This window comes from Mus musculus, chromosome Y, assembly GCF_000001635.26.
Source record: "Mus musculus strain C57BL/6J chromosome Y, GRCm38.p6 C57BL/6J".
Lineage (NCBI taxonomy): Eukaryota > Metazoa > Chordata > Mammalia > Rodentia > Muridae > Mus > Mus musculus.
This window is the reverse complement of record NC_000087.7, coordinates 85871634-85898299: the sequence shown is the minus strand read 5'-3', so window position 1 is coordinate 85898299 and position 26666 is coordinate 85871634. Positions and strand designations below refer to the sequence as shown.

General features: G+C 37.3%; 1 protein-coding gene across 1 annotated transcript; it reads left to right on the top strand.

Annotated features, from left to right (window-relative positions):
* Positions 1-8654: 8654 nt before the first annotated feature.
* On the top strand, positions 8655-9338 carry Gm21435 (predicted gene, 21435). The gene has a single exon (XM_017318781.1). The coding sequence runs from the start codon at positions 8655-8657 to the stop codon at positions 9336-9338; it is 684 nt and encodes a 227-aa protein (XP_017174270.1).
* The last annotated feature ends 17328 nt before the right edge of the window (positions 9339-26666 follow it).

Sequence of the window (26666 nt, the reverse complement as noted above, 5' to 3'; positions counted from 1 at the left end):
CTCAGTACACTAACTTACTTGAAAATTATCATAAAAACATACACTGAATATTTTGTCTTTAGATCTCTAAAAACCTCAGAAAAACTTATCAAAATAACAGACTACAATAAATTCAAGAGAATCAGTTTCATTTTATTTCAAAAAAATTTAGGCTTTTTATAATATTAAATATTTGTTATGAGTAATTCTAGCTCATTTGGTCATAAATATATATGTTTTTAGGAAAATAATTCTAAAAACTTAAAATGCATGTTTTGTATTATTATGTATAACATTGGCAAATTAGATAAGACATGCTCATTCATGTTAAACTCATAAATCTACTCCTATTTTCTGAATCTCTTAAAAATCAGAAACCTCGCTAGGCAAGATCTTAAACTACTGTTCTCCTGTAGGCCATGACATTTTTAGCAGATATTTAAATATATTAACTGATCTACTAATGAGTAGAAATCTGAAAGACCAGAATCTCTGTTGCCTTTCACATAATGACTCTATTCAATGTAAACTATGACTACAATTAGAAAAATACTGAAATCCTAAAGTCAAATCCTCACCTCTTTTATCAGTCATAGAAAATCTTTTAATAGCTATGATACTGTAATCTGTAATCCCAGCACTTGGCAGTTGAATGCAAGAGGATCAAGGCCTTTGACTGTCCATAGCTATATAGCAAGTTTGAGGTCAGCATGAGTAATGTAGGACTGTCTCAAATAAACCTGTCCCCTACAAATCAAACAGAGATATAATGTTAGTATAAAGATATAAAAATAGTAAATATTGCTGATACTTCAGTAGGAAATTGTTGACCAGAAATACTAAAATAAATGTACAATTGGAATTTTTTTACTATACTTTTGAAGGGAAAACTATTGAAATCTGGATATCCATAGAGTTCCCTGTTTAGAACATTATCCTGACAGCATATAGCCCAGAACTGGTAAGAAGCAAGGCTTGGAGAATCACAGGAGTTGCCTTGCCCAGACTTTAGAGATGGCAGCAAATAACTGTAAGTATCACCTGTTTTTTTAGACTGAGGAAGTGCAATTGATGATGACATGTTCCAATATAATAATAGAAAAACAAACAAACAAACAAAAAACTAGTATTTCTGCTTTAGATCTTGGCAGGGCCATTCTAGCCCCATCGTTTGACAAAAGCACAGCACACCTCAGAAAATTGTTTTGATGACATCAACAATTGTCAGACTTAAAATCTATTGATGTGCTTCAAACATCTCTCATCTTCCGGGGTTATACATGGTGGTATTTATGAGACCTCTAAATGATCCCTAGGAATAGGAGCATAGTGTGTAGAGTTGGGAGAGGATATATAGCCTGGAGAGATAAAATGGGAAGCATGGTGATCCTTGGATTGCCTGTGCCATATACCTTTGCAGTTGTGGTAATAGATTCAGTGCAGATTGACACTATGAGCACTACCCTAGCACACAGTACAGTGCTTTCTTTTCTTTTTCCGGGCTTTTGCCTGTGACAGGGAATGTAGCTTGGATACTACTGGGTATTGTGTGGAAGATAACAATCATTGGATCAGTTCAAAACTTTGGGAGCTGCCAGTTAATAGGCTAAGCTTCAGACTACATACTACCAATGGATAAATAGGGTCCAGTCTAGATGAATTTCTGGATCCCCAGGATACATGAATAGCATGCAGTATTCTAGAGTAGTATCCAGCTTAATGATACTTCTGTTGCTCTTGTGTCTTTCCCTCTTCTGTATCCCCCAAGTTCATTCCGCTTTCTTGGCATGACTCACAAATGAGCCGTTGTGTATTATCCTGTGGTATATGAGAGGAGTTGTCTGAATAGAGATGAAATATTGAGTCATGGCAAACAAAACTGTGGAAATGGAAACCATCCAGGGGCAAATGTTGTAAAATTAACATAGTCTGTGAAAGAAAAATGCTTTTGCTTTCAGAAGGAGAGTGAATGGAGTTTTTCACTAAGCTGGAAGCGGGCTAATAAAGACCCTTTTTAACTGGAGAATTTAATAAGAATTAACCAAAACCCAGGTGCAATTATTCTTACAGGAGTGAACTGGATAGATGGGTAGAGTTTGGCTAGTATAAGATACTTGATTTAATGACTTTTGAGGTCCTTTTTCGAAATCATGATCAATAAATTCTGCCCTCTGTAACATATCTACTATATTTGTTTGAAAGATGAATAAACTAGGATACATAGATATAGATTTATAGTATAGTTCTTGAACTTTCATGATGTGACAATTAAATCTGTATGATCAGGACATATTTAGAGCTCTGCATTAGGCACACATAATCTATAGCTCCTGGGGACATACACGCAAATGAACAAACATGACTTTATAGTGTTTCTTGTTTTCAGAATGGAATACATTTTATAAATAATCTAAAAGCAATAGGTTCAGTTTCTATGTTCTTAGAGTCAGAACCTTAAAGACCCTAAAAACTCTAAAAAAAAAAAAGAAAAAAGAAGAGAAAAGAAAATAAACTTGAAGCTTTAAATAAACAATAAAACCCTAAAACAAACAAACAAACAAACAAAAAAAAAACATAAAATTTTTGAAAAAATAAAACTAAAAGAACCTAAAACCCTAAAGAAAAACAAACAAACAAAAAAATCAACAAAAAAATTCTAGATCTCTACAAAGACCCAAAAAACCATAAAATAATTACCACAAACAAACAAACAAGGAAAGAACAATAGCCACACTAAGCCTTAAAAAAAATCTTGCCAAATACACTGAGAACAACCCTAAAATCATTTAAAAACCGTAAAAAAACCCCTAAAACAATAAAGCAAAACCTAAAACCCTAAAAAACCCTAAAATTATTAAACAAACACTAAATGACCCAAAAAAGCTATTTTTTAAATTCTTAATTAACATTTTTAAAACCCTAAAATTCTATAAATAAAAAAACACAAGAACTCTAAAAAGACCCTAAAAAAATTATAAAACCCTAAAAAAAAAATCCAAAAACTCTACAAGTCTAGATCCCTAATGAGACAATAAAAAAGCAATTAAAAAAAGAAAAAGAAAATGAAAAGATACAAAACCACCACCCCAACAACTACAAATTCTTCTGCCTTAAAAAATCGCCAAAAACACTGGAAAAGAAAATCATTTTCCAAACCTTATTAAAAAAAATGCTTAAAACAATTTTTAAAAATTCCTTAATTAAATTAAAAAACAAAACAAAACTAAAAAATAAAGAAATACCCTAAAATTATTTTTTTTTCTTATAAAAGAAAACATTTATTTGGGGGCTTGCTCACAGTTTGAAAGGGTTAGTCCATTATCATCATGGTGGGAAGCAGACAGGCATGGTGGCGGAGAGGTAGCTGAGAGCTTCGAATCCTGATCTGAAAGCAGCCAGGAGAGAGAGTGAGGGGGAGAGACAGAGAGAGACAGAGAGAGAGAGAGAGACAGAGAGAGAGAGAGAGAGAGAGAGAGAGAGAGAGAGAGAGACAGAGAGAGAGAGACAGAGAGAAACAGAGACAGAGACAGAGACAGAGACATAGTTTCAAAGTCCTGGTATGGACTTTGAAACCTTAAAGATCACTCCTTACTAGGAGTGATCACACCTGTTCCAACAAGGCCACACCTCCTAATCCTTCCCAAACACTTCCATTAACCAGGGAATCAAGCAGTCAAGCATATAAGCCTAAGTGAGGTTGTCTTATTCAGACCAAGACACTCATTAAACCTTGTAACAAAGCCAAGTTGAAAAGCAGTACTGTACAAGTGTTATGAGAAAAGTTGCTGGGACCAGGCTTACATTGCAATGCAGTGACCTGGCAACTCACTCAACAACAGTAAAAAGACCCACAAGAACTGTAAAACCCTAAAAAAAGTTCCTTTAAAAAGTTTTAAAAACACATCAAAACTCTGAAACTCAAAATAAAATCCTTGAAAACCCGCTTAAAAAAGCAAAACAAAAAAACAAACATACAAACAAACAAACAACAACAAAAAAAAACCTACAATACCCTGAAACCCTAAGTAAAATCCTGAGACTATAAAATCAATCCTACCCTCCCCCAAAATACCTACAAAACCCTGAAATATTAACTAAAATCCTAAGATAAAAAAATAATCCTAAGCCTATAAAAAAAAGCAAACACACACACAAGAAAACAAAAAACCCTTACAAAATCCTAAAACCCTATAAAACACTAAAAGTGTAAAAAGAAACAAAAACAAAACAAAACACAACAACAAGAAGAACAAAATCACACAAAAAACTACAATTATCCTAAAATTATTTATAAACACTAAAAAGCCCTAAAACCCTGAAATACCTTAAATAAATAAATAAATAAATGAATAAATAAATAAATAAATAAAAATAAACCTCAACCCTACCCAAAACAAACAAACAAACAAACAAACAAAAAACTTATAAGGACAAAAAACCTACCAAATTTAAAACCATTAAAACCCTAAAACTCTAAATAACACAAAGGGCTTTACCCTCCCGCACACACCCCCCCCTCTAAAAAAAAAAAAACCTGAAAACTGTAAAATACTAAAAAGCCCGAAAAAAGCCTAAAACAATAGAAAAAGTAAATCAAAAGAAAAAAAAATCTAGAATCTTTAAACAAATACTGAAATAGTCCTAAAATCAAAAAAAAAAAAAAAAAAAAAAGAAAAAGAAAAAAAAGAAAAAGAAGAGAAAAATAAAATTCTGAAAACACACCTATTAGCTAGGCAGTCATTCAACTTACAGAGTTTAGCCTGCTTCTGAGTGCTGGTATTAAAGGGGAATAAAACTATACTTGACTCCTTTTTGTTTGTATAATTGTTTTCTAAAATATTTTTTTTCTCTGTGGGTGAGTATATGTGTGTGTGCGTGTGTGTGTGTCTGTGTGTGTGTGTGTTGTCCAAAGAGGTCATCAGATCGTCTAGAACTAGAATTGCAGGTGGTTGTGAACAACCATGTGGGTGTTAGAAATTGAACCCTGGTCCTGTGCAAAAGCAATCAGTGGGCCTAAGCAGTGAGCTATCTCCTCAGTCCTTTCTGCTTGCTCTAATCTCTACTTCACTATTCATCTTGCCTAAATATGTCTTTATTCCTACTTCTTCTGTCTGTTTTTATGTGATGAATTCTTGTTTGCTTTTCTCTTGTTTCTCCAATTACAGCACCAAGATTCTTCATTTCCTTTTGTTTTGGAAGATTCTCAAGGAATCTTAAATCCAGACTTTAGGGCAGTTATTTAAAATTCACACCTGGGGATTAATCTTCAGAAAATTATTTTTGGGAAATCATGTGATTATTTCAACATCTATAGTAGTGTGGGGGCATTATTCTCCCTACGTCATGTACACTTAAGATCTTTAGATACCTCCTTCCCTGTGATAGCCTTGCAGCTCACTGAGTAACATGTGCATTTGATGATAAATGATACACAAACTTTGAAGCACCTTACCATATCCTGTCACCCATATCATGTTCAACATAGCAAGAACCACAAGTGAGTTGAAAAATACAAATACATTTTTTAGTGTCTTGAAGCTAAAATCCCCAAATTAATCAAAATATTATTTGGACTCTGTTACTTTATACCAGTGTTTTTTTTAAGTGTACAAGTCGCAGGCCTTTTCTGTGACCCTTTGCACAGGTTTACAGTGTCCTTTTACCATCTTCATCCTCCCCACTATCCTCCATTGCTATCAGATCTCCCCCCTCCTGCTGCGCTTACTCTTCCAAAATACCTCCTATTTTTTAATGTCCCTTATTAATTTTATATTTTTACAATAGTCATTTTGAGTTTTACTTGTCTAACCTAATATATAGTATTTAACCATTCCATCCATTTTTTTGAAAACAAAGCGCTGCACTAATACACATAGATGAGAAATATATTTCTCTCTCTCTCTCTCTCTCTCTCTCTCTCTCTCTCCTTCTGTCTCTCATTTTTAAGGCATTCATCCAGTAGTTGACATCTTAAATCACTCCATAGCATGTATGTTTCATACAGTGAGGCAATCAATATTGATGATATGGATATGTAGTGGTCCTTCTTAGATTTTTTTTTTTTTTTTGTGAACTTAAATCAACCTAGGAAGATAGAATCTCAGATAAAGATCCTCCATCACATTGGCCTGTGGCCACACCTTAAGGAATGATTTTTTTTTTTTGATGACTGTTGTTGAAGGATCTAGCTCTCTATGGATAGTGTCATATCCTATGAAGATGATGTACAGGGTACGGTGGGGACCGTGGAAGGTACTGAAAAGGATTTTTTTTGAAGAACTGAAGATCTATGTGCCTTGAACAATTAAAGTGTCCTCTAATTTGTAAGTAAATTTTATACATACCTGTGTCCAGTATTCTGTCTACACATATTTCAAAAGTAAAATTACCTCATCTATTTCATCCTGTTTTACTGCATTTAATCTATGAAATTACTTATAATCAGAAGTGCTGGTAAATTTTAAAAACCTTTAAAATATGACTGGGAGATATCAGGTTTTTTTTTTTAATTTTATCACAACTTTGTAAGCATGCCCAAGATCTATGTTGTCCTCTTACTTTCCAAAGTATCCATAATTCATGATTGCCATTGGTTTCAATACATGTCATTTAACTCTGTCAAATTCCAGGTTTGATGCATAAAAATAGTCCTCCTCTAACTGTGGGTTTTCATAAAGTGAAAATTGGTGTGCTATCCAGTGTGCTGCCTCAAAGAATCTGGCAATATTTATGATAAGAAGCACAGCTTAAAGATAACCAAGGGAAAGGTTGGAACATGAAAAATAACCACCATGGATGTTGTCAAGGCAGAAACCGAAGACTTTCTCAGAACGAAAATAAAAACAAAAATGAAACAAAACAAAACACAAACCAAACAAATAAATAAAAATTCAACAACCAAACAATAAAAACCATGCAAGGGTGTAATTCTTTGGCAGAATATTACTCAGATCATCAGGCCTTTCAGTTGGGATTTCATTTATTATTTCTAGGAGGCGATATGAAAAGGTAAATTCGAGATGCTGAATGTTTCTGAGTGTAACTAGGGAAGGAACCAGCCTGAGAGGGGTTCTATGATGTAAGCTGAACTAGGGTGATGTCACAGAGCACTGGCTGGAGGTTGCGCATCTATTCCACTTGGAGGCGCTAGAATCCATTCAAGGTGAGTTCACTATCTTCACAGTGGTGTGTCAAAGCCAGGTCATTTTTTCCCACAGGCTTTTGGTGCCTGGTCTGTATCAGGAGATCTTGACGACTAGGATATTTTTCTATGGGTAAGTACATATATGAAGTAATTGGGACCCTCATAGCTACAGAAAGCTAAAAATTTTCTCTCCTACAGTGAGTTACTGTACATTCTACTTTGCCCATGTTTATTAGCAAGGTAGATGAATGGTCTAGGTTAGTTTATCTCCTGAATTTATTATCCTTGCTAACCATATCTAGATCACAATTCCACTAAAATGCCAAAGCTCCTGTTTGTCCATGTGCATGTTAGAAGTTATTAGTTCTAAAAGGCTGATATTGCCTCGACTTTTTGAGTTGTTCTTGAGTTCAGTGATGCAATGGCTTCATCGAATAATTCTGAAGCTGGGTCAGGAGAAACAATAAAGAAGGACAGTGGTGTGCTGTGTCCCTGGGAAGATATTTGTGAATGCAAGAACTTAGCTCCGAGCTTACGCGTACAAGAGAATCATGGTGACCCCTCTGGCCTTTTTTTTTTTTTTTTCTCTTCTTCTTGATCATTGGGGGTAATTGTCATAGCACCACCTAAATTGACATAGAAATTCAAGGAGAGGATCCTCATCAGAGACAAATTTACTCAGGTCTGAAGAAATAAATGTTGATCTGAGTATGTTATTCTGAGCTCTAGAGAATTACTTGTTAATTACACTATTTTTATTTCCTTGTTTCCCTTGTTTCTTTGTTTGTTTGTTTGTTTGTTTGCTTGCTTGGTTAATTTTATTTGAGTTTCTGTATGTTTAGATTTGGCTGTCAGGAAACTCACTGTGTAGACCAGACTAGTCTTTCTCTCACTAAGGTCTGCCTCACTCTGCCTCTTGAGTACTATGATTAAAGTTATGGGTCACTACCACTTCCTATTAACTTCTCCATTTGATTGTTTGTTTTGTTATTTTTTTGTTTGTATTTCTGTTTTGTTTGTTTTTCGTTTGATTTTCGTTTGTTTTCTTTTACTTGATGTTGTTGTTGTTGTTGTTGTTGTTGAGACAGGGTTCCTCTCTATAGCACTGACTGCCCTGGAACTCACTTTGTAGACCTTGCTGGTCTCTAATTTAGAAATCTGCCTGTCCTTGCCTTCTGAGTTCTGGGATTAAATGCGTGTACCACCATGGCTGACTTATTAACTTCTTATTTTTATAAAATTAATTTTAGGAGCTCAAAACTGTTTAGCATAATCTTCTTCACCTGCTCAGAAGTTCTCTTAGAGAAGAGTCTTGGTCCAGCATTCACTCCCAACCCATAACCATTGCCCATCAGGAATTCATATATATGACAGAGGCAACAGCATTGTGTCTGGTTTAAACGGGCAAGATCTTCAGTCCCAGGCAATGAGCAAGTATGATATTTGAAGGGAATGGAAGCCACAAGACTGTGTGATCTACCACAACAGGTCTACAGCCAGGTAGAAGACAATACATCTGAAGAGTCTGAGCATGACATCACTCAAGAAGAAGAGTAGGAGGAAGCCTTCTTCCCAGGCCCTGGGGAATATTGTTGGCTGCAGAATTTCTCACGGGTGGAAGGAAGGTAATGAGCCTGTCACCCATTGGAAGGCCATCATTCTAGGTCAACTGCCAACAAACCCTTCTCTTTATTTGGTGAAGTATGACGGAATTGACAGTGTCTACGGACAGGAGCTCCACAGCGATGAGAGGATTTTAAATCTTAAGGTCTTGCCTCACAAAGTAGTTTTTCCTCAGGTGAGGGATGTCCACCTCGCAGGCGAACTGGTTGGCAGAGAGGTACAACACAAATTTGAGGGGAAAGATGGCTCTGAGGACAACTGGAGTGGGATGGTGCTAGCCCAGGTGCCATTCTTACAGGACTATTTTTACATTTCCTACAAGAAGGATCCGGTCCTCTACGTCTATCAGCTCCTGGATGACTACAAGGAAGGTAACCTCCACATCATTCCAGAGACCCCTCTGGCTGGGGCGAGATCAGGTGATGACAATGACTTCTTAATAGGTTCCTGGGTGCAGTACACCAGAGATGATGGATCCAAAAAGTTCGGAAAGGTTGTTTACAAAGTTCTAGCCAATCCTACTGTGTACTTTATCAAATTTCTCGGTGACCTCCATATCTATGTCTATACTCTGGTGTCAAATATCACTTAAATTGAAAAAAATCACAAAGTACAGAAATGTAAACTTATAGGATTGAAAAAAAAATGTTTGTTTTCCTGTGTTGGGTACCTATGGGTCTTTGACAACCTCAGTATCTTTGTCAATAAAATTTGTTTTGTTCAAAAAATTAATACGTGTGACATGACATGCTTTTAGTGAACACTTTGTTGGAAGAGATGGACTATGGTAGAAAGAACATCAAAGGAAGATGAAAGTTGCAACGCAGGCTGTGAACAGTGCATACATCTAATATCACACAGGCTAAAATGGACAGGACTTAGATTCTGTGGTCTGCATAGTGAGCAAGGAATTGGAGATATGACTTAGAGGAGCAGGGATGGCAGCAAAAAATGGATTTTTAGGAAGAAGCAGAGAAAGACAGGACATAGATAGAATCTCTGGTATGAAGTCTGAGGGAGAAACAACAAGTTGGGGAAAAAGTGATAGATAAAAGGAATGTGGCCTTGTTACACAAAGTGCAACCCAGAAAACTGATCCAAAGAGATTCAGAAATCAGACAAAATAAGGTTTCATTTGAATAATGAAACCAAATGAAACTTGTCTCTCATTTTAAGATTTATTATCTTTATTTATATGGGTGGGAGTAGGGCATGAGCTTGAGAGTATAGGTGACCACAGAGACATGAGTTGTCAGATCCCATGGAGCTGGCATTAAAGCTGATTGTTAACCATTGGATATGAATTCAAGAAAACAAATCCAGGTTTTTGCGGTACAGTAGTGCTCTTGACAACATGGTCATCTCTCTATTCCCATTAAGATATCTTTTTAAGAAATCCAATATTAACATGCAGAAAAGAGACCAGGTAGAAGTTAAGAAAGATTAAATTGATGGTGACCTTTAAAAACAATAAAGGACACACAAAGGACTAGAGGACACTGAGGGACAAATGAATTCTAAGATGAAGTTCTCAAAATGTGAAGCAGGAGACCCAGGAAGAATAGAAATTTTGTGCAAATAGTTAAAATTGGGCATATCCACATTAGGTTCTTTGGTTTCTTAACAAATAGCCAGCTGATCAGATCAAAGAGTAATTTAAAAGAGAAAATGAATAAACTGTGAGATAATATATGGTGGGGCGTGGATCCTGAGTTCTTTCCCTGTGCAATCTTTGCCTGGGATGAATCCTGTGATCTTTTGGAGGTCTCTGTTGAGTGCCCCAGATGACCATCAAAAAGCTCACCACTGGCCTGTTTCCCTGGCTCTCCTCCAAACATCTGACTCCCAACATACCTATGTACCATTTCAGCCTGTCTATTCCCTATAAATTCCTGTCTCAAATTTATGTGTGATCTCCTTCTCATAAAACAGTGAAGGTGTACTCAATGCATATGTGATGATCTCTTTTCTATGCCAGTTCTCATGGGTTTCAAACTCTATGAGGTTGCCCAATATGTTGGTCACTACTCCTGAGTAGCCCCTGTGCTTCATGGGGGTCTTAATGGGTCCCATATGCACTCTGAGTGTTTCTTTTGTTTGTTTGGTTGGTTGGTTTTATTGTTGTTGTAGGTTTTTTTGTTTGTTTTTGTTTTGTTTGTTTGTTTGTTTTTTGTTTGTTTGTTTTTGTATTGTTTTTTGTTTTTGTTTTTAGTCAGGCTTGTCATGGACTCAATCATTTGTGTTTTTTCTCTAGAATAAGTTTGAATGCCAAATGACTTGAAAATACTCTCTATTGTTGATTAATTTTGATATCTGGGAGAGTTTCTATGCTAGCTGGATGTCTTAATTAGGGTTTCAATGCTGTGAAAAACCACTATGACTAAGACAACTCATTAGAGACATTTCATTAGGGCTTTTCAACATTTCATTGCAGTTTCAGAGGTTCAGTCCACTATCATCAAGGAAGTGAACATGCAAGTGTCTGGGCATATGTAGTGGTGGAGAGGAAGCTTAGAGTCTTCTGCATGCAGGGATGTTGTCTTCCACACTGAGCAGAGCTTTAAAGCCTCACAGTGATATGCTTCCTCCAAAAAGGCCACACCCACTCCTACAAGGCCACACCTCCTCATAGGCCAACTACATTCAGAGTGCCATACTGGTTTCATAGCAACTTGAAAAGATCTAGAGTCTTGCAAGAGGAGGAGCCTCAGTTGAGAAAATGCCTCATTAAGATCAAGCTTTTAGGAATTTTCTTAATTGGTGGGAGAGGACCCAGTTCATTGTGGGTGGGGACACCCTTATGGTGGTAGTCTTGTGCTCCTTATGGAAGCAAGACTTAAGGAGCATGTCAATAAGCATCACCACTCCATGGCCTATGCATGAGCTTCTGGCTCCAGGAACCTGTGTTGTTTCAGTTTCTTTCCAAACTACTTTGATGATGAACAGCAATGTGGAATATAAGCTGAATAAAACTTTTGCTATGGAATTAGCTCTTTGGACATGGTATGTTCTTACAACAATAGAAACCTTAAGTAAGACAATTTCTTAGAGGAACAAAATATCTAATACTACCACTGTCACTTATCCTATAAGGACAAATAATGTGTAGATATTTTATTTTAATTTAAAGGTAAGATATTCTCATGTATATAATGACATGCAATTGTTCTAGTTTGCTTCTTTCTCACACTGAAGAATACTAACATCAAACATAACTTGGGAATATAAGGGTTATTAGCTTACATGTTACAGACTATTACCAAGGAAGGCAAAACAGGAACTTGAAGCATTACCAGGAAAGAGTGCTTATTGCTTGACCCTATCTTAGTCATTGTTCTATTGCTGTGAAGAGACATCATGGATAAAACAACTATTATGAAACAAAGCATTAACTGGGGGCTTGATTACACTTACAGAAGTTTAGTCAAACATCAAGTCAGCGACCGCAGCACTGGAGCAATAGAGAACTATTGATCCTTAAACAGAAACAGATATTCTGCCATTACATTGGTTTCTTGAAAACTCAAAGACCACCCTTATTGACACTACCACTTCCTCCAATGAAGCCACATCTTTTCTCATTCCTTCTAATCCTTAAACACACTGCCAATCCCTGGTGACTAAATATCCATATATATGATTCTATAGGGTATATTCTTATTCAAACCACCAAAAATCATGTGGCTTGATCGAATATTTTATTTTAAATACAGAGTAAAAGCTTTCCTTTTATAAATGACTACTGATGAGCTTACCCACAGTTGCCTACCCTCACACATCGACCACCAATGAAGAAAATGTCCCATAGACTTACCCAAAAACCAAGTGAATAGAGACAATTCTTCAATTGTTCTCTCTCCTAAGGTGACGCTAGATTGTCAAGTTGGAGATAAATAAAATCCCAGCACATTAAGGTTTATCCTGCTACATAACCCACACAAACATTACTCATCACAATCTCCTCATTCTGCCTAGGTGTAGACCCACTTCCCTCCATGGCAGAAGTGAAGGGTAAGTACCTCCAACAGCAAGAATACTCAATAATAGGTGACAAGTAGTGAATATGCCTTATAGCTTCACAACACCTACATTCTAATTTGTGTTACACTTTCTGGGAGACACCCCAGTCTGTCCAACTTCCTGCCAACTCAGCTTTGACCAGAAAAATTCTCATCAAGAAATCCAATGACTTTTAATTGATTTCTTTCTCCTGAGGGAATGGAGTGTAACCCCTTCATGGATGTATTGGTGTCTGATTCATAAGTAATAAAACCCACTACTATTAACAGCTAAATCACAGGTGCTATGACAAATAACAACTCACATGAGAAGCAGTACATTTGGTTAAGCCTTTTCAGAAGTTTTATTGGAGTTTGATTTATATACTAAATAAATCCATTGATTTATTTATTTTTAAGTGTGTAATTTAATGATTCTAAACACATTTCACCACTGTCATTTTTCACTCATTTTCTGGTACTTCATATGATATTGAAATCTACTAAAATACAATAGTGAATTCAGAAGAAAGACCAGTGGTGTGGGTAGCAGCAAAGTTCTTGAGTCTCAAAGACAACAGATACCATGGCTGAATATTCCAACTACAACAACTAGGTAACATTGGTTCTACACTTAGCATGCCGTTTCTAGAAAAAAAAATTAAAGAATTAAGCAATGTTTCCTCTGAACCTGTCATGTTACTATCACAAATGAAAGAAGGATCCATGATCTCATGAATATGAAAGGGGCATGAAGCAGCACAATTGTTCAAATTATTGGCAGCTAGTCAGCATTAACACAAGAAGGGACCAAAGACAATAAACAGCTTTGAAGACATGTCCAAATGACCGCGTTCATTTACAAGTTTCTTACCCATTCCTTGTATATCCATTGATTGATTAACTCATTGATTAAAGCCCTCAGGTTCCAATCACTTTTCAGAGTGCATATTGTACTACCTATGAACATTGTACTGTGGACCAAAGCCATCATCTAAGACCCTTACTGACATTTCAAAACAATTTAACCACAGAATTCTTTATTTGAAACAAAGTGATAAGATCCATCTATCTCTTCAAGGATATCTCTGTTTTGTTCAAAAAGGAGAAAAATGCAATCCAAGTTCAGGATCTTGATCCCTTATCCATGCATCTTAAACCCATAGGGGCTAGCCAGAATGTAAGGTCAGAAGTCTAAACTTCACCTATACTACAACTAACTCTGAAGATATCTAGCAATCTCCAGTTCCTTTCTGGTACTTACCCACACCAAGTCTGCATTAAGGAATATGGTCTAGTGTGAGATAGTGCCAGCAGTTAATTGCAAAATCCCACTATGAGTTGAGTTGTATATATACTGAGGCATCTGTAATATAGACACACATGCATATTCACAAATACTCACAGAAAGAGGCAAGAAGTAGAGGAGCTGAAACTTAGAAATCCTCAAAGAAGAGAATGAAAATCTTGTAAGGCACAGAGGTAAGAGAAAAACTGTGTCTTTCTGCACAAAATCAGGAAATTCTGTCTTCCATCACTGAATGGGAAGGCTCACTATCCCTTATCGCTATCTGATAAGGTATAGACAGTTGATGAAGGATGAATAGTAAGTTTTCATCAAAGGTATTGACTTTGAAGGTTATAGATTGTTCATGCTCTACTGGAAGCCAGATGTCTAAGAGTTTATGGGAAACACAAATGATTTGAATGGGTTGTAACAAAGGGGAGAAGACGAGATATGAAGTTGGCAGGAGGAGTTAGGTGGGAGTGGGCCAGGTTTTGTTCTGGGAGGAGTTACTAAAAGGATTGGAAAGTAAATTCCATCAAAATATTTGTATGCAATTCTCAAGGTATTAAGGAAAGTAATTCTTAATATACCATGTACTGAACACACACAGACCACTTATATTGCCATCTTCTAAATAACAAATTCTTATAGAGCAGTTTCATTACATTGAGGGCAAAAGACATCCAGAGGTTATTTAAAATAAAGAAGAATCTAGGGAGATGGCCCAGTGGTAAAGCCAAGTGTTTGGTCAAACATTCACCTAAACACCAGTGCTTAGGAATTGGAGTGGCAGAGACAGAAGAATGACTGTGGCTTCCTGAATGTCAGCCTCACTCCTAGCTCAGCAAGAAACCCTGTCACAAGGGGAAAATTAGGGAGTGAAGTAGCAGAAAACAGTATACCCTTCCCTATCCTCTGGACTTACCTGTATAATTCTGTATGCATACACACATCAATATGATAACTGTATAAAAGAGGTTACTTTGCATAAATTATAGGCAAAAGCAATGTTGTTTTAACCTAGAGACCTGAAGACTTTTATATATTAATGGTCCTGGAGAAACTCTCCATATATAGAGGATTGATATATCTTCTTCCTGTGCAAAGGAAACCTAAGTTAAGTGTGTGTGTCAGTGACTTTAAACACCTTTCTTCCTCTAGATTCCTATTTATACCACAGAATGGTCTGTAAATAATGAAAAGATGAATATAAGACTTTTTCAGGGTGTTGCCTTCTTTTAAAATCATATTTATATTTTACTAAATCGATGGAAAATCTTCAGCTCCAAGGAACAATGGATTCAATATTGTTGACTTCTGTATTATCCCATTATGAATAGGAATTAATTATACATCAACATTTCCCACGATTTGAACTAAATCAGGAATAAGGGATATGTTTCCATAAAAATAAGTAATGCCAATATCGTTAATCAAGTAGAAATGTGTGTGTGTGTGTGTGTGTGTGTGTGGTGGGGTTAGGATGCCTTTGGATTATTTGAGAATGATTGCTGATCAGAAATATGTTATGCAAATAACCCTAACCTGAGAGAAATGAAAAGTAATGATATAAACTATACTACCAAGTGTCATGGCCACTTATTAGTTGATATCATTTTCTTTTTCATTCCTTTATTCGTTTGAATAATTGTGTGCCACAGATGATCACACGTTCAAATGTGTTAGTTTTCCGGGTGATGGGCTGTTTAGAATGAATTAGGAGTTGTTTTATTATTAAAGGAGATTTGTCACAGAGCCTTGAAATATCAAAAACCCATCAGACTCTCTCTATCTCTCTCTCTTTCTCTCTTTCTCTCTCTCTCTCTCTCTCTCTCTCTCTCTCTCTCTCTCTCTCTCTCTCTCTCTCTCTCTCTCTCTCCCTCTTTCATTACTCTCTGCCATCTCCATCATAAGTTGTTCGCTCTCAACTACTGCTCTACATGTTTTGCCTCTGTGTTGCCATGGTGTCTACCATGATATCCTGGACTTGCCCTCTGGAACTCTAAGACCACAATTAAATGTTTCCTCTTATAAGTTTGTTTGGTCATGATGTCTCTCACAGCATAGAACAGTAACCAAGACATACATACTCCTGTTTATTTTTTGAAACATTCTTTATTTCTTTCATTAAAGTTACCTTTTGTCCATTGAACAGTTTTAAGAATAATGTTAATGGGCCCAAATAAATAGTGCCAATAGGTGTGGCACTCTCAGGAAGTGTGAAATAGTTTCATGAGGTGTGACATTGGTGGAGTAGTTGGGACACTGATGGAGATGTGTCTTTGTTGAGTTGGTGTGATCTTGATGGAAGAAATGTAACAATGTGGTGGTAGGCTTGGAGGTCTGCTGTCCTTAAGCAATTCCCAGTTTGACACAGTCTCCATCTGCTTCCTGTATATCAAGACCTAAAACTCATCTCCTTCTCCAGCACTTTGTCTGTCTGAAGGCTACCATGTTTCCAGCCATGACAATAATGGAGTAAACCTCTGAAAAGAAGTTACAAAGTGTTCAAGATTTACTATGATCCTGGTGACACTTCATGTCAATAGAACCCATACTAATACTCACATAAACACTCAAAAACACATTTGATGTTGAGTGGGAACAGACTTTAATGCCCTCTGCCTACTGCCAGGAAGCTATTCATTTCCAAGCAGCTATCAGATGAAGATGTAGAACTCTCAGCTCCAAATGAACAATGCCTGCCTGGATCCTGACATATTCTTAACTTGATGATAATGGACTGAACTTCTGAACCTGTAAGCCAGCCCCAATTAAATGGTTTTCTAATAAAACATGCATTGATAAGTGTGTCTGTTTACAGCAATAAAATCCTAACACACACATGTACATATTCACCTAGATATACTGAGTCACAGACACACACACATGGAAATATTCACACACACACACACACACACACACACACACACACACACACACACACACACACACATTCATTTACAGGGACTTTAGATTCAGCCAGTACCCATGCAATTTAATTGGGGTGTTGAATACATGTGTTTGTGGAACATGACTATTGCTCTTTCTTTTAGGAGTTATGTGGACAAAATCTGCACACTCACTTCATTCCTCTTCAACATCAGAAATCTCAATTTAAAGAAAGTGAGATAATGAGAAGTAGTTTTAGATACCTCTCTTTTTTTTTTCCTGTGAGTAGCTTCCACTTCAAATCACCAAAGAAAAATAAACATAACAGGAAAGAAATTCATATTCAAATGCTCTTGACAAGCTCATAATACATTCTCCATAATGAATATAAACTTTTATTTAGAATTCCCAAGGAAATGAGACTTTTGAAAAATCCTTACTTTCAGATAGGCTTTGGTATTTCATTTCCCTGCAAAAGAACACCAATGTAAAAAGACAAAATGTAGATTGCTTTGTGCACAAGTTGAATCAGAAACATTTGATAATGTGCATACAGGGACTCACCACATTTTTACAAACATATATATATATATATATATATATATATATATATATATATATATTATATATATTGGGAGGGTGAAAGGAGACATCTGGAGAACAATAAGACCCTCATTAGCATTAAACATTCCTGAAGTCAAGTAATAACATCTAACAACATCAATAACAACAACAACAAAAACAACAACAAGAATAGATGTTCATTAGGAAGAATTTTTTAAAATAACCTTCCATTAGCCACATAAAGAGGGGGCATGATCCATCTGCAACACTTTATAGATACTTATTACAATTACCACTAAAATTTTTAAAATAATACGGATTTTTAAAAATGAAATTGAAGTAAAGTAGATTTTTCAGCTGTTAAAAGGGGGAAAATGTGTTCTAGAACGAAATAAAGAGTGTAAGAACTAATTGATTTTTTAATAAAGAACATCCTTATAACTCATGTGTCAGTAAGTATCAGGATTATAATGCAGTTGATTTTCTCATTGTAGAATAATTTTAATGTGTTTGAATATTTCCAATTGCAAGAATGGATCTCAGAATTTTCACAGGACAAGAAGAAGACACCAAGTAGTTCCTCACTTTTGTTTCAAAATTCTTAATTCCTTTTTTTGCAGAGTCCCAGACATTCCAGGGAAGGGTTTGAAACATTCAACAACTTCTGAGACCATAACCTCAGAGAGAAGCTACCTTTCTCAGTAAATGGAACTAGGAAAGCTGAAAAGATCCATCAAATCGCTTTAGAACAAAAATGGCAGCTGGTTCACAGAACAAGGTATCATTTAGCAACTCAGCCAAGAAATAAGAGGATTTGAAATGATAATAACACAGAGTAATAAAAACCACTATGCAGTTGTAATTTAATCGTATATATATACTTTGGACAGAGAAAGCAATCAAATCTTGAGATCTCTCTGCTCAGCCCAATGAAACTCTGGGTCATGCTGCAGATGTTCCAAGTTCATGGCTCATCACAGATACTGGAAGTCTCTGGGAAACTAGAACTACATCACGTAAGTGCTGTGAGTCCAAAGACATGATTTCAGAAATTGTTCAAGTCCTCATCTTGCTTGAAAAAAAAAATCACATAGCACCAGAAGTAATAAGAAGTTCATGGTATCAATGTCAACAGGTAAGCACTACTAACAAATATCTGTTAAGCATTGGATTGTTACCAACTCAAATGAGGAGATGATTTTTAAATTTAAATGGAGTTACATTTTAATAATTTGTAGTAATGTTAAGTGTCTAGTGTGAAACTGTGGGTGTAGGGCAAGTTGGTGAAGTGAGAGAGAACATGGATGGCAGAAGGTTCTGTGCTCTGTGAAGGCTGACATGGGAGGAGTGAAGGATAATTACCATGCATACCTGATTGTGCATCTGGCTGTGTAAATCCACTGAAACTACACGGATGGGGGTGAACTAGGGGAAGACAATGGTACCAGATTCTTTGTCTCTGGCATCCCATATTGGGCCTAAAAAACATAGACAGTCTAATGTTTTAGAGCTTTATTTTAGACAGCAAGGAGAAAAAAAAGAGTAAAAAGATTGTTAGACTTGCCATGGCCAAAAGGAGAGATGGGGAAAGACATAGAAGGAAGGACAGAAAGCAAGTTAGAGAGTAAGAAAGTTGAACGCTTAGAGAAAGAGGTAAAAGTTTACAGAGAGTAAGGATTGTAAAAGTTAGACAGAGAGAGAGAGAGAGAGAGAGAGAGAGAGAGAGAGAGAGAGAGAGAGAGAGAGAGAGAGAGAGAGAGAGAGAGAGAAAGAATGAGAGACTGATGTAGGGCCAAGTAGCCTCTCATATATTGGGCTCATTATCTTGCTGTTGCTAGGTAACTAGAAGTTATCTAACCTGAAGATCAGAACCTTTGGTCATTTTGTATGTGACTGCTAGCCATTAGCCACTGCAGGGCGGGAGTGCTTGTGGGTATGGTAAATTCACCAGGAGCCAGGGTTCCAGAAATACGGAGGAAATGCCTTCCTTCCCATGTAGGTGAAAATTACGACCCATTAGGTTTCATCAGGTTTAAGGACTTCAGCATGACTGGAGACCAGACATTTGGTACATAGCACAATGCCCCAAGCTCAATGATCAAATTTAACTCTAGCCTCCAGATTTTGTGGTTTCTCAGGCAGAACACTATCAGAGAGGATGTGAGTTTGAAACTCTGGGGACTCCCACCAGAAGAAATCAAGGCATGGAGGTGGGGTGGGGTAAAATGATCTTAGAAGAAATCTGTAAAACAGTGAAAGGACAATTGAAAAGACATATGGAAAAGACCAGTAACAGGGGATGCCTCAGGAGACCATCCTTGTCTTCATAGCTTGGCAAGACAAAATTCAAATGACCAGTAGTACTGGAGGAGAGTCTGTGAATGCATCAGGGAGGGTAGGGTAAGGGTAGGAGGGAGTGAGGGAGGGTGAGATAGAGAAAAAAGTAGAAGGAGAAAAAGAAAGAGAAGAAGAAGAATATGGAGAGGAAGAGGAGAAGAAGGAAGGGAAGAGGAATGGGTGGAGCAGAACGACAAGGAGAAGGAGAAGGAAGAAGAACAAGAGAAGTGGAAGAGGAAGAGCAAAAGGAAGGAGGAGGACTTGGAGAAGTAGAAAAGGAGAAGGTTAAATAAGGAGGAGAGAAGGAGAGAAGAAGAATGAGAGAAGGAAAAGTCAAAGGCATAGAAGAAGAAGAAGAAGAAGAAGAAGAAGAAGAAGAAGAAGAAGAAGAAGAAGAAGAAGAAGAAGAAGAAGAAGAAAGAAAGAAAGAAACAGGAGTAGGAGGAGAAGGCGAAGGAGAAAAGAATAAAGAGGAGAAGGATAAGGCAAAGAAGGAAAAACAATAGAAGAAGAAGGTAAGCAAGGAGAAGAAATGAGTTTAGATGTGAGGCATAGATAGACAGACAGAGACAGAAAGACAGAGAAACTTAGACATACAGAGTGAGACATGCACATAAACATTCACACAGAGACACACAAGTAGGCACAGAGACAGAGAAAAATATACATAGAAAGAGAGATATGCACAGAGACATTCACAGAGTTACACACATTTACACAACTTAATTAAGAAGTATTTAGAAAAATATATCTATGAAATCACGAGGATATTAAGTACTAAATTATGTGAGCAATGAGGAGGAATGAGATCCAAACAAATTTTGCAAGTCCTCCAACATTCTCCATGCTTCCACACAGCTTTAGCTATGGGAGTATCAGTTATAGGGCTGTAACTTTTGTTTTCTTCATTTATAATTTACTGTGAATCTCCTTTCTCCACCATTCAATATGGTCCGTAGTTTCCATGTGGAAGGACTTTCCAATGCATGGCATCTAGTGAGAAAGAGAAAACAATTTTAAAGAAGAGTCTCTATGCTAGAGCCAACTGTACAAACAATTCGTAGTTATTCTCCAAATGCAGGGCTCAAAGAACACAGAGGCTCCTCTAGCTGCTACACAGATCTTAAGTATGGCCCCACAGCATCACTGGGAACCTATTGACAATTCTCACTCAGGTCATAAAACTATGGAGCATTCCAATTTCTTGAGTTCCAGAAAAAAAGCCTTTTGGAAGCTTATCTCCCTAAAATTGAAGATTACACTGAAATTTATGAAAAGTGAGAATAATTTTTAATGTGAAAAATCATTCCACACACACATTAAAAAAATACATGAAGGCAAAATTGACAGCAATATATTTGACACAACACCCACCCACACACACCTACACACACCCACACAGAGAGAGAGAGAGAGAGAGAGAGAGAGAGAGAGAGAGAGAGAGAGAGGGGGGGAGGGAGGGAGGGAGGGAGGGAGGGAGGGAGGGAGGGAGGGAGGGAGGGAGGGAGGGAGGGGGAAGAGGAAGAGGTGGAGAGACAGATGTACACTTACAATACTTATTTTTAAGTCAAGTTGTCAAAACTCCTGACACAATCAATGTTCAGGAAGAGATGTATATGGCAAACACTCACGAGGAACAGACTGTCATGATAAAGAGAACATAGGAGGAAACAACAAGTTCATCTGTGGCATTGAGAACCTGAATGGGCCCTTCTCACATTTGGTTGGATTTAGAATCCAAGATTTAGTTCAGAACCACCCAGCTCGCTCCTTCTTGCCCCACGGATCTACTTCTCCTAGGGCACAGTCACAAAGGTTCCACAACATTTCTAGACAGTTTTCCCAGTTTTAGACAACTGGGACTGTGGGAGAAATAACCCCCCCCCAATCTTAATTAAACTAAGCCACACAACTGCAAAATATATTTGAAAGCAGTTTAAATTCAATTTTGGAAAGAGAACAGAGAGCTCTACTTTGAAATGGACTGAAATAGTCTTTAGGTTCCATTGTGCACCCTAAATGAAATATATTGTAAAAGATTCCGTTTTCTATGTAGCAAGTGAGGGCTGAAAACAACACACTAATAGAGATAAAATGCAAAAAAAAAAAAAAAAACAAAAACAAACAAACTGGGAAATATAGTAACAATTCAAACTGACTGTGTGAAAAACGATGTATTTATACACGTTAACTGTCCTATTGACCACAGTGTCATTCATCATTGTATTAGGGGATACAATCTAGTGATTAATCATCAGGGTTTGACAGTAAAACCCTTAGGCTCAATACACCAGACATTAGCTGAAAAATGATTTACAAGAATGTATTGCCCTTTGGTGTCTTCTCTGTGAATCTGTTGTATGGATGCCCTGTCGTTGGTTGTTTTAGTTGTTGGTGTTGTTTTAAAATAGATATATTGAATGCAAAAGCAAGTGGCAGGAGCCCAAAAGGTCCTCTCTCTATCTCCTTCCCAAAACTTTCTAATTTTCCCAATCCCCTCATTCATTCAAAAATTCAGAAGTTCAAAAAATACAGAAACTCATTCATCATCTTTACTTTGTGCTTGCATGCTGGTTGCAATTATCTTGTAAGCATTAAAAATAAGGCTAACATACTGCCTATGTTCAACAGGGTTTCATTGATGTGAAGAGACATCATGACACAGGAAACTCTTATAGGGAAAACTTAATTGAGGTTGTCTTACAGATTCAGAGGGTCAGTACATTATTATCTTGGTAGGAAGCATGGCAGCATCCAGGAAGAGGAGGTGCTGGGGAAGGAAGTAATTGGTCTATATCTTAGTCTGAAGGCAACAATGTGGAAGCTTGTGGCCACAGTTAGCAAGGAAGAGGATCAATTTTTGTCACTGGGCAGAGATTGTGCACTACATAAAAGCAAGCCTACACAATGATACACTTCATCAAACAAGCCAACACCTTGTAATAGTGCCACATCCCATGGGCAAAAGATATCCTAATCAACACACTGCATCATAGGAAAATGGCAGAGAGAAATAAAGAAAGACACTGCATGATTGCATTCCTCTGGTCACAAGTGCTACATACCTACACGCTTATATGCACACACACACACACACACACACACACACACACACACACACACACACACACACACACACACACACACACACACAAATGCCTATCGGATGTGCATAATAATAATGTGCAGTCTAGGGTCCTGGGCAATTTGATTGGACCAGGCGCTGTGTTCCACCCACCAGAGGTCTTAGGATCCCGTGGAGGATCCTGTGTGGGTCCTTGTGGGTGTCCACAGAATCCCCCGGTCCAGGGACCATGGTGCTCCCTTGATCTACTTCTGTTGTCCAATTGCTCTGGCTAGGATTTCAAGTGATATATTGAATAGATAGGAAGAAAGTGGCAGCCTTGTCTAGTCCCTGATTTTAGTGGGATTGGGTTTAGTTTCTCTCCATTTAGTTTGATGTTGACTACTGTTTTGCTATATACTGCTTTTATTATGTTCAAGTATGGGCCTTGAATTCCTGATCTTTCCATGACTTTTATCATGAATGGGTGTTGGATTTCGTTAAATGATTTCTCAGCATGTAAGGAGATGATCATGCGGTTTTTGTTTTTCAGTTTGCTTATATAGTGGATTACGTTGATGTGTTTCCTTATATTAATCCATCCCTGCATCCCTGGGATGAAGCGTACTTTATCATTATTGATGATCTTTGTGATATGTTCTGAGATTCAGTTTGCATGGACTTTATTGAATATTTTTTGCATCAATATTCATAAGGGAAATTGGTCTGAAGTCCTCTATTTTGTTGGGACTTTATATGGTTTAGTTATCAGAGTAATTGTGGTATCTATAGAATGAATTGAATAGGGTACGTTCTGTTTCTATTTTGTGAAATAGTTTGAGAACAGTTGGAATTAGTTCTTTTTTGAAGGTCTGATAGAACTCTGCACTAAACCCATGTGGGTGGTCCTGGGCATTATTTGGTTAGGAGACTATTAGTGACTGCTTCTATTTCTTTAGGGGATATGGGGCTGTTTAGATCTTTATTCTTATCTGGATTTAACTTTGGTACCTGATTTCTGTCTACAAAATTGTCCATTTTGTCCAAGTTTTCCAGTTTTTTTAGTATAGCCTTTTGTAGTAGGATGTGATGATGCCTAGGATTTCCTCAGGTTCTGGTCTTATGTCTCCCTTTTCATTTATGATTTTGTTAATTAGGATACTATCCCTGTGCCCTCAAGTTCATCTTGCTAAGGGTGTATCTATCTTGATACTACTTTCAAAGAACAGGCTCCTGGTTTGGTTGATACTTTGAATAGTTCTTTTTGTGCCCACTTGGTTGATTCCAGCACTGAGTTTGATTATTTTCTGCTATCTACTCCCCCTTGTAAATTTGCCTCCTTTTGTTCTAGAGCTTTTAGGTGTGCTGTCAAGCTCTTAGTGTGTGCTCTCTCTTGTTTCTTTTTGGTGGCACTCAGAGCTGTTGGATTTCTTTGTGGGACTACATTCATTGTTGTCCCATAAGTTTGGGTATATTGTCCCTTCATTTTCATTAAACTCTAAAAAGTGTTTAATTTCTTCTTTATTTCTTCCTTGACCAAGTTATCATTGAGTAGAGTGTTGTTCAGCTTTCACATGAATGTTGGCTTCCTATTATTTATGTTGTTATTGAAGATCAGCCTTCCTCCATGGTGATGTGATAGAGTGTATGGGATACTTTCAATATTTTTGTTGAGTCCTGTTTTGTGACTGATTATATGGTCTATTGTGGAGACGGTACCATGAGGTGCTGAGAAGAAGTTATATGCTTTTGTTTTAGGGTAAAATGTTCTGTAGATATCTATTAAATCCATTTGTTTCATAAATTCTTTTATCTTCAATGTGTCTCTGTTTAGTTTCTATTTCCCCGATCTTTCTATAGATAAGAGTGGGTTGTGAAGTCTCCCTCTATTATGGTGTGCAGTGCAATGAATGATTTGAGGTTTACTAAAGTTTCTTTAATGAATGTGGATGCCATTGCATTTGGAGCATATATATTCAGAATTGAGGGTTGATCTTGGAAGATTTTGCCTTTCATGATCATTAACTGTCCCTTCTTGTCTTTTTTGATAACTTTGGGTTGGAAATTGATTTTATTCTATATTAGAATGGCTACTCCAGCTTATTTCTTCAGACCATTTGCTAGGAAAATTGTTTTCCAGCCTTTTACTCTGAGGTAGTGTCTGGTTTTGTCCCTGAGGTGGGTTTCTTTTTTTTTTTTTTTTTTTTTTTTTTTCTTTTTTTTTTCCATTTTTTATTAAGTATTTAACTCATTTACATTTCCAATGCTATACCAAAAGTCCCCCATATCCACCCACCCCCACTCCCCTGCCCACCCACTCCCCCTTTTTGGCCGTGGTGTTCCCCTGTACTGGGGCATATAAAGTTTGCAAGTCCAATGGGCCTCTCTTTCCAGTGATGGCCGACTAGGCCATCTTTTGATATATATGCAGCTAGAGTCAAGAGCTCCGGGGTACTGGTTAGTTCATAATGTTGTTCCACCTATAGGGTTGCAGATCCCTTTAGCTCCTTGGGTACTTTCTCTAGCTCCTCCATTGGGAGCCCTATGATCCATCCATTAGCTGACTGTGAGCATCCACTTCTGTGTTTGCTAGGCCCCAGCATAGTCTCACAAGAGACAGCTACATCTGGGTCCTTTCAATAAAAACTTGCTAGTGTATGCAATGGTGTCAGCGTTTGGATGCTGATTATGGGGTGGATCCCTGGATATGGCAGTCTCTACATGGTCCATCCTTTCATCTCAGCTCCAAACTTTGTCTCTGTAACTCCTTCCATGGGTGTTTTGTTCCCAAAACTAAGGAGGGGCATAGTGTCCACACTTCAGTCTTCATTCTTCTTGAGTTTCATGTGTTTAGCAAATTATATCTTATATCTTGGGTATCCTAGGTTTGGGGCTAATATCCACTTATCAGTGAATACATATTGTGTGAGTTTCTTTGTGAATGTGTTACCTCACTCAGGATGATGCATTCCAGGTCCATCCATTTGGCTAGGAATTTCATAAATTCATTCTTTTTAATAGCTGAGTAGTACTCCATTGTGTAGATGTACCACATTTTCTGTATCCATTCCTCTGTTTAGGGGCGTCTAGGTTCTTTCCAGCTTCTGGCTATTATAAATAAGGCTGCTATGAACATAGTGGAGCATGTGTCCTTCTTACCAGTTGGGGCATCTTCTGGATATATGCCCAGGAGAGGTATTGCTGGATCCTCCGGTAGTACTATGTCCAGTTTTCTGAGGAACCGCCAGACTGATTTCCAGAGTGGTTGTACAAGCCTGCACTCCCACCAACAATGGAGGAGCGTTCCTCTTTCTCCACATCCACGCCAGCATCTGCTGTCACCTGAATTTTTGATCTTAGCCATTCTGACTGGTGTGAGGTGGAATCTCAAGGTTGTTTTGATTTGCATTTCCCTGATGATTAAGGATGTTGAACATTTTTTTCAAGTGCTTCTCTGCCATTCGGTATTCCTCAGGTGAGAATTCTTTGTTCAGTTCTGAGCCCCATTTTTTAATGGGGTTATTTGATTTTCTGAAGTCCACCTTCTTGAGTTCTTTATATATGTTGGATATTAGTCCCCTATCTGATTTAGGATAGGTAAAGATCCTTTCCCAATCTGTTGGTGGTCTTTTTGTCTTATTGACGGTGTCTTTTGCCTTGCAGAAACTTTGGAGTTTCATTAGGTCCCATTTGTCAATTCTCGATCTTACAGCACAAGCCATTGCTGTTCTGTTCAGGAATTTTCCCCCTGTGCCCATATCTTCAAGGCTTTTCCCC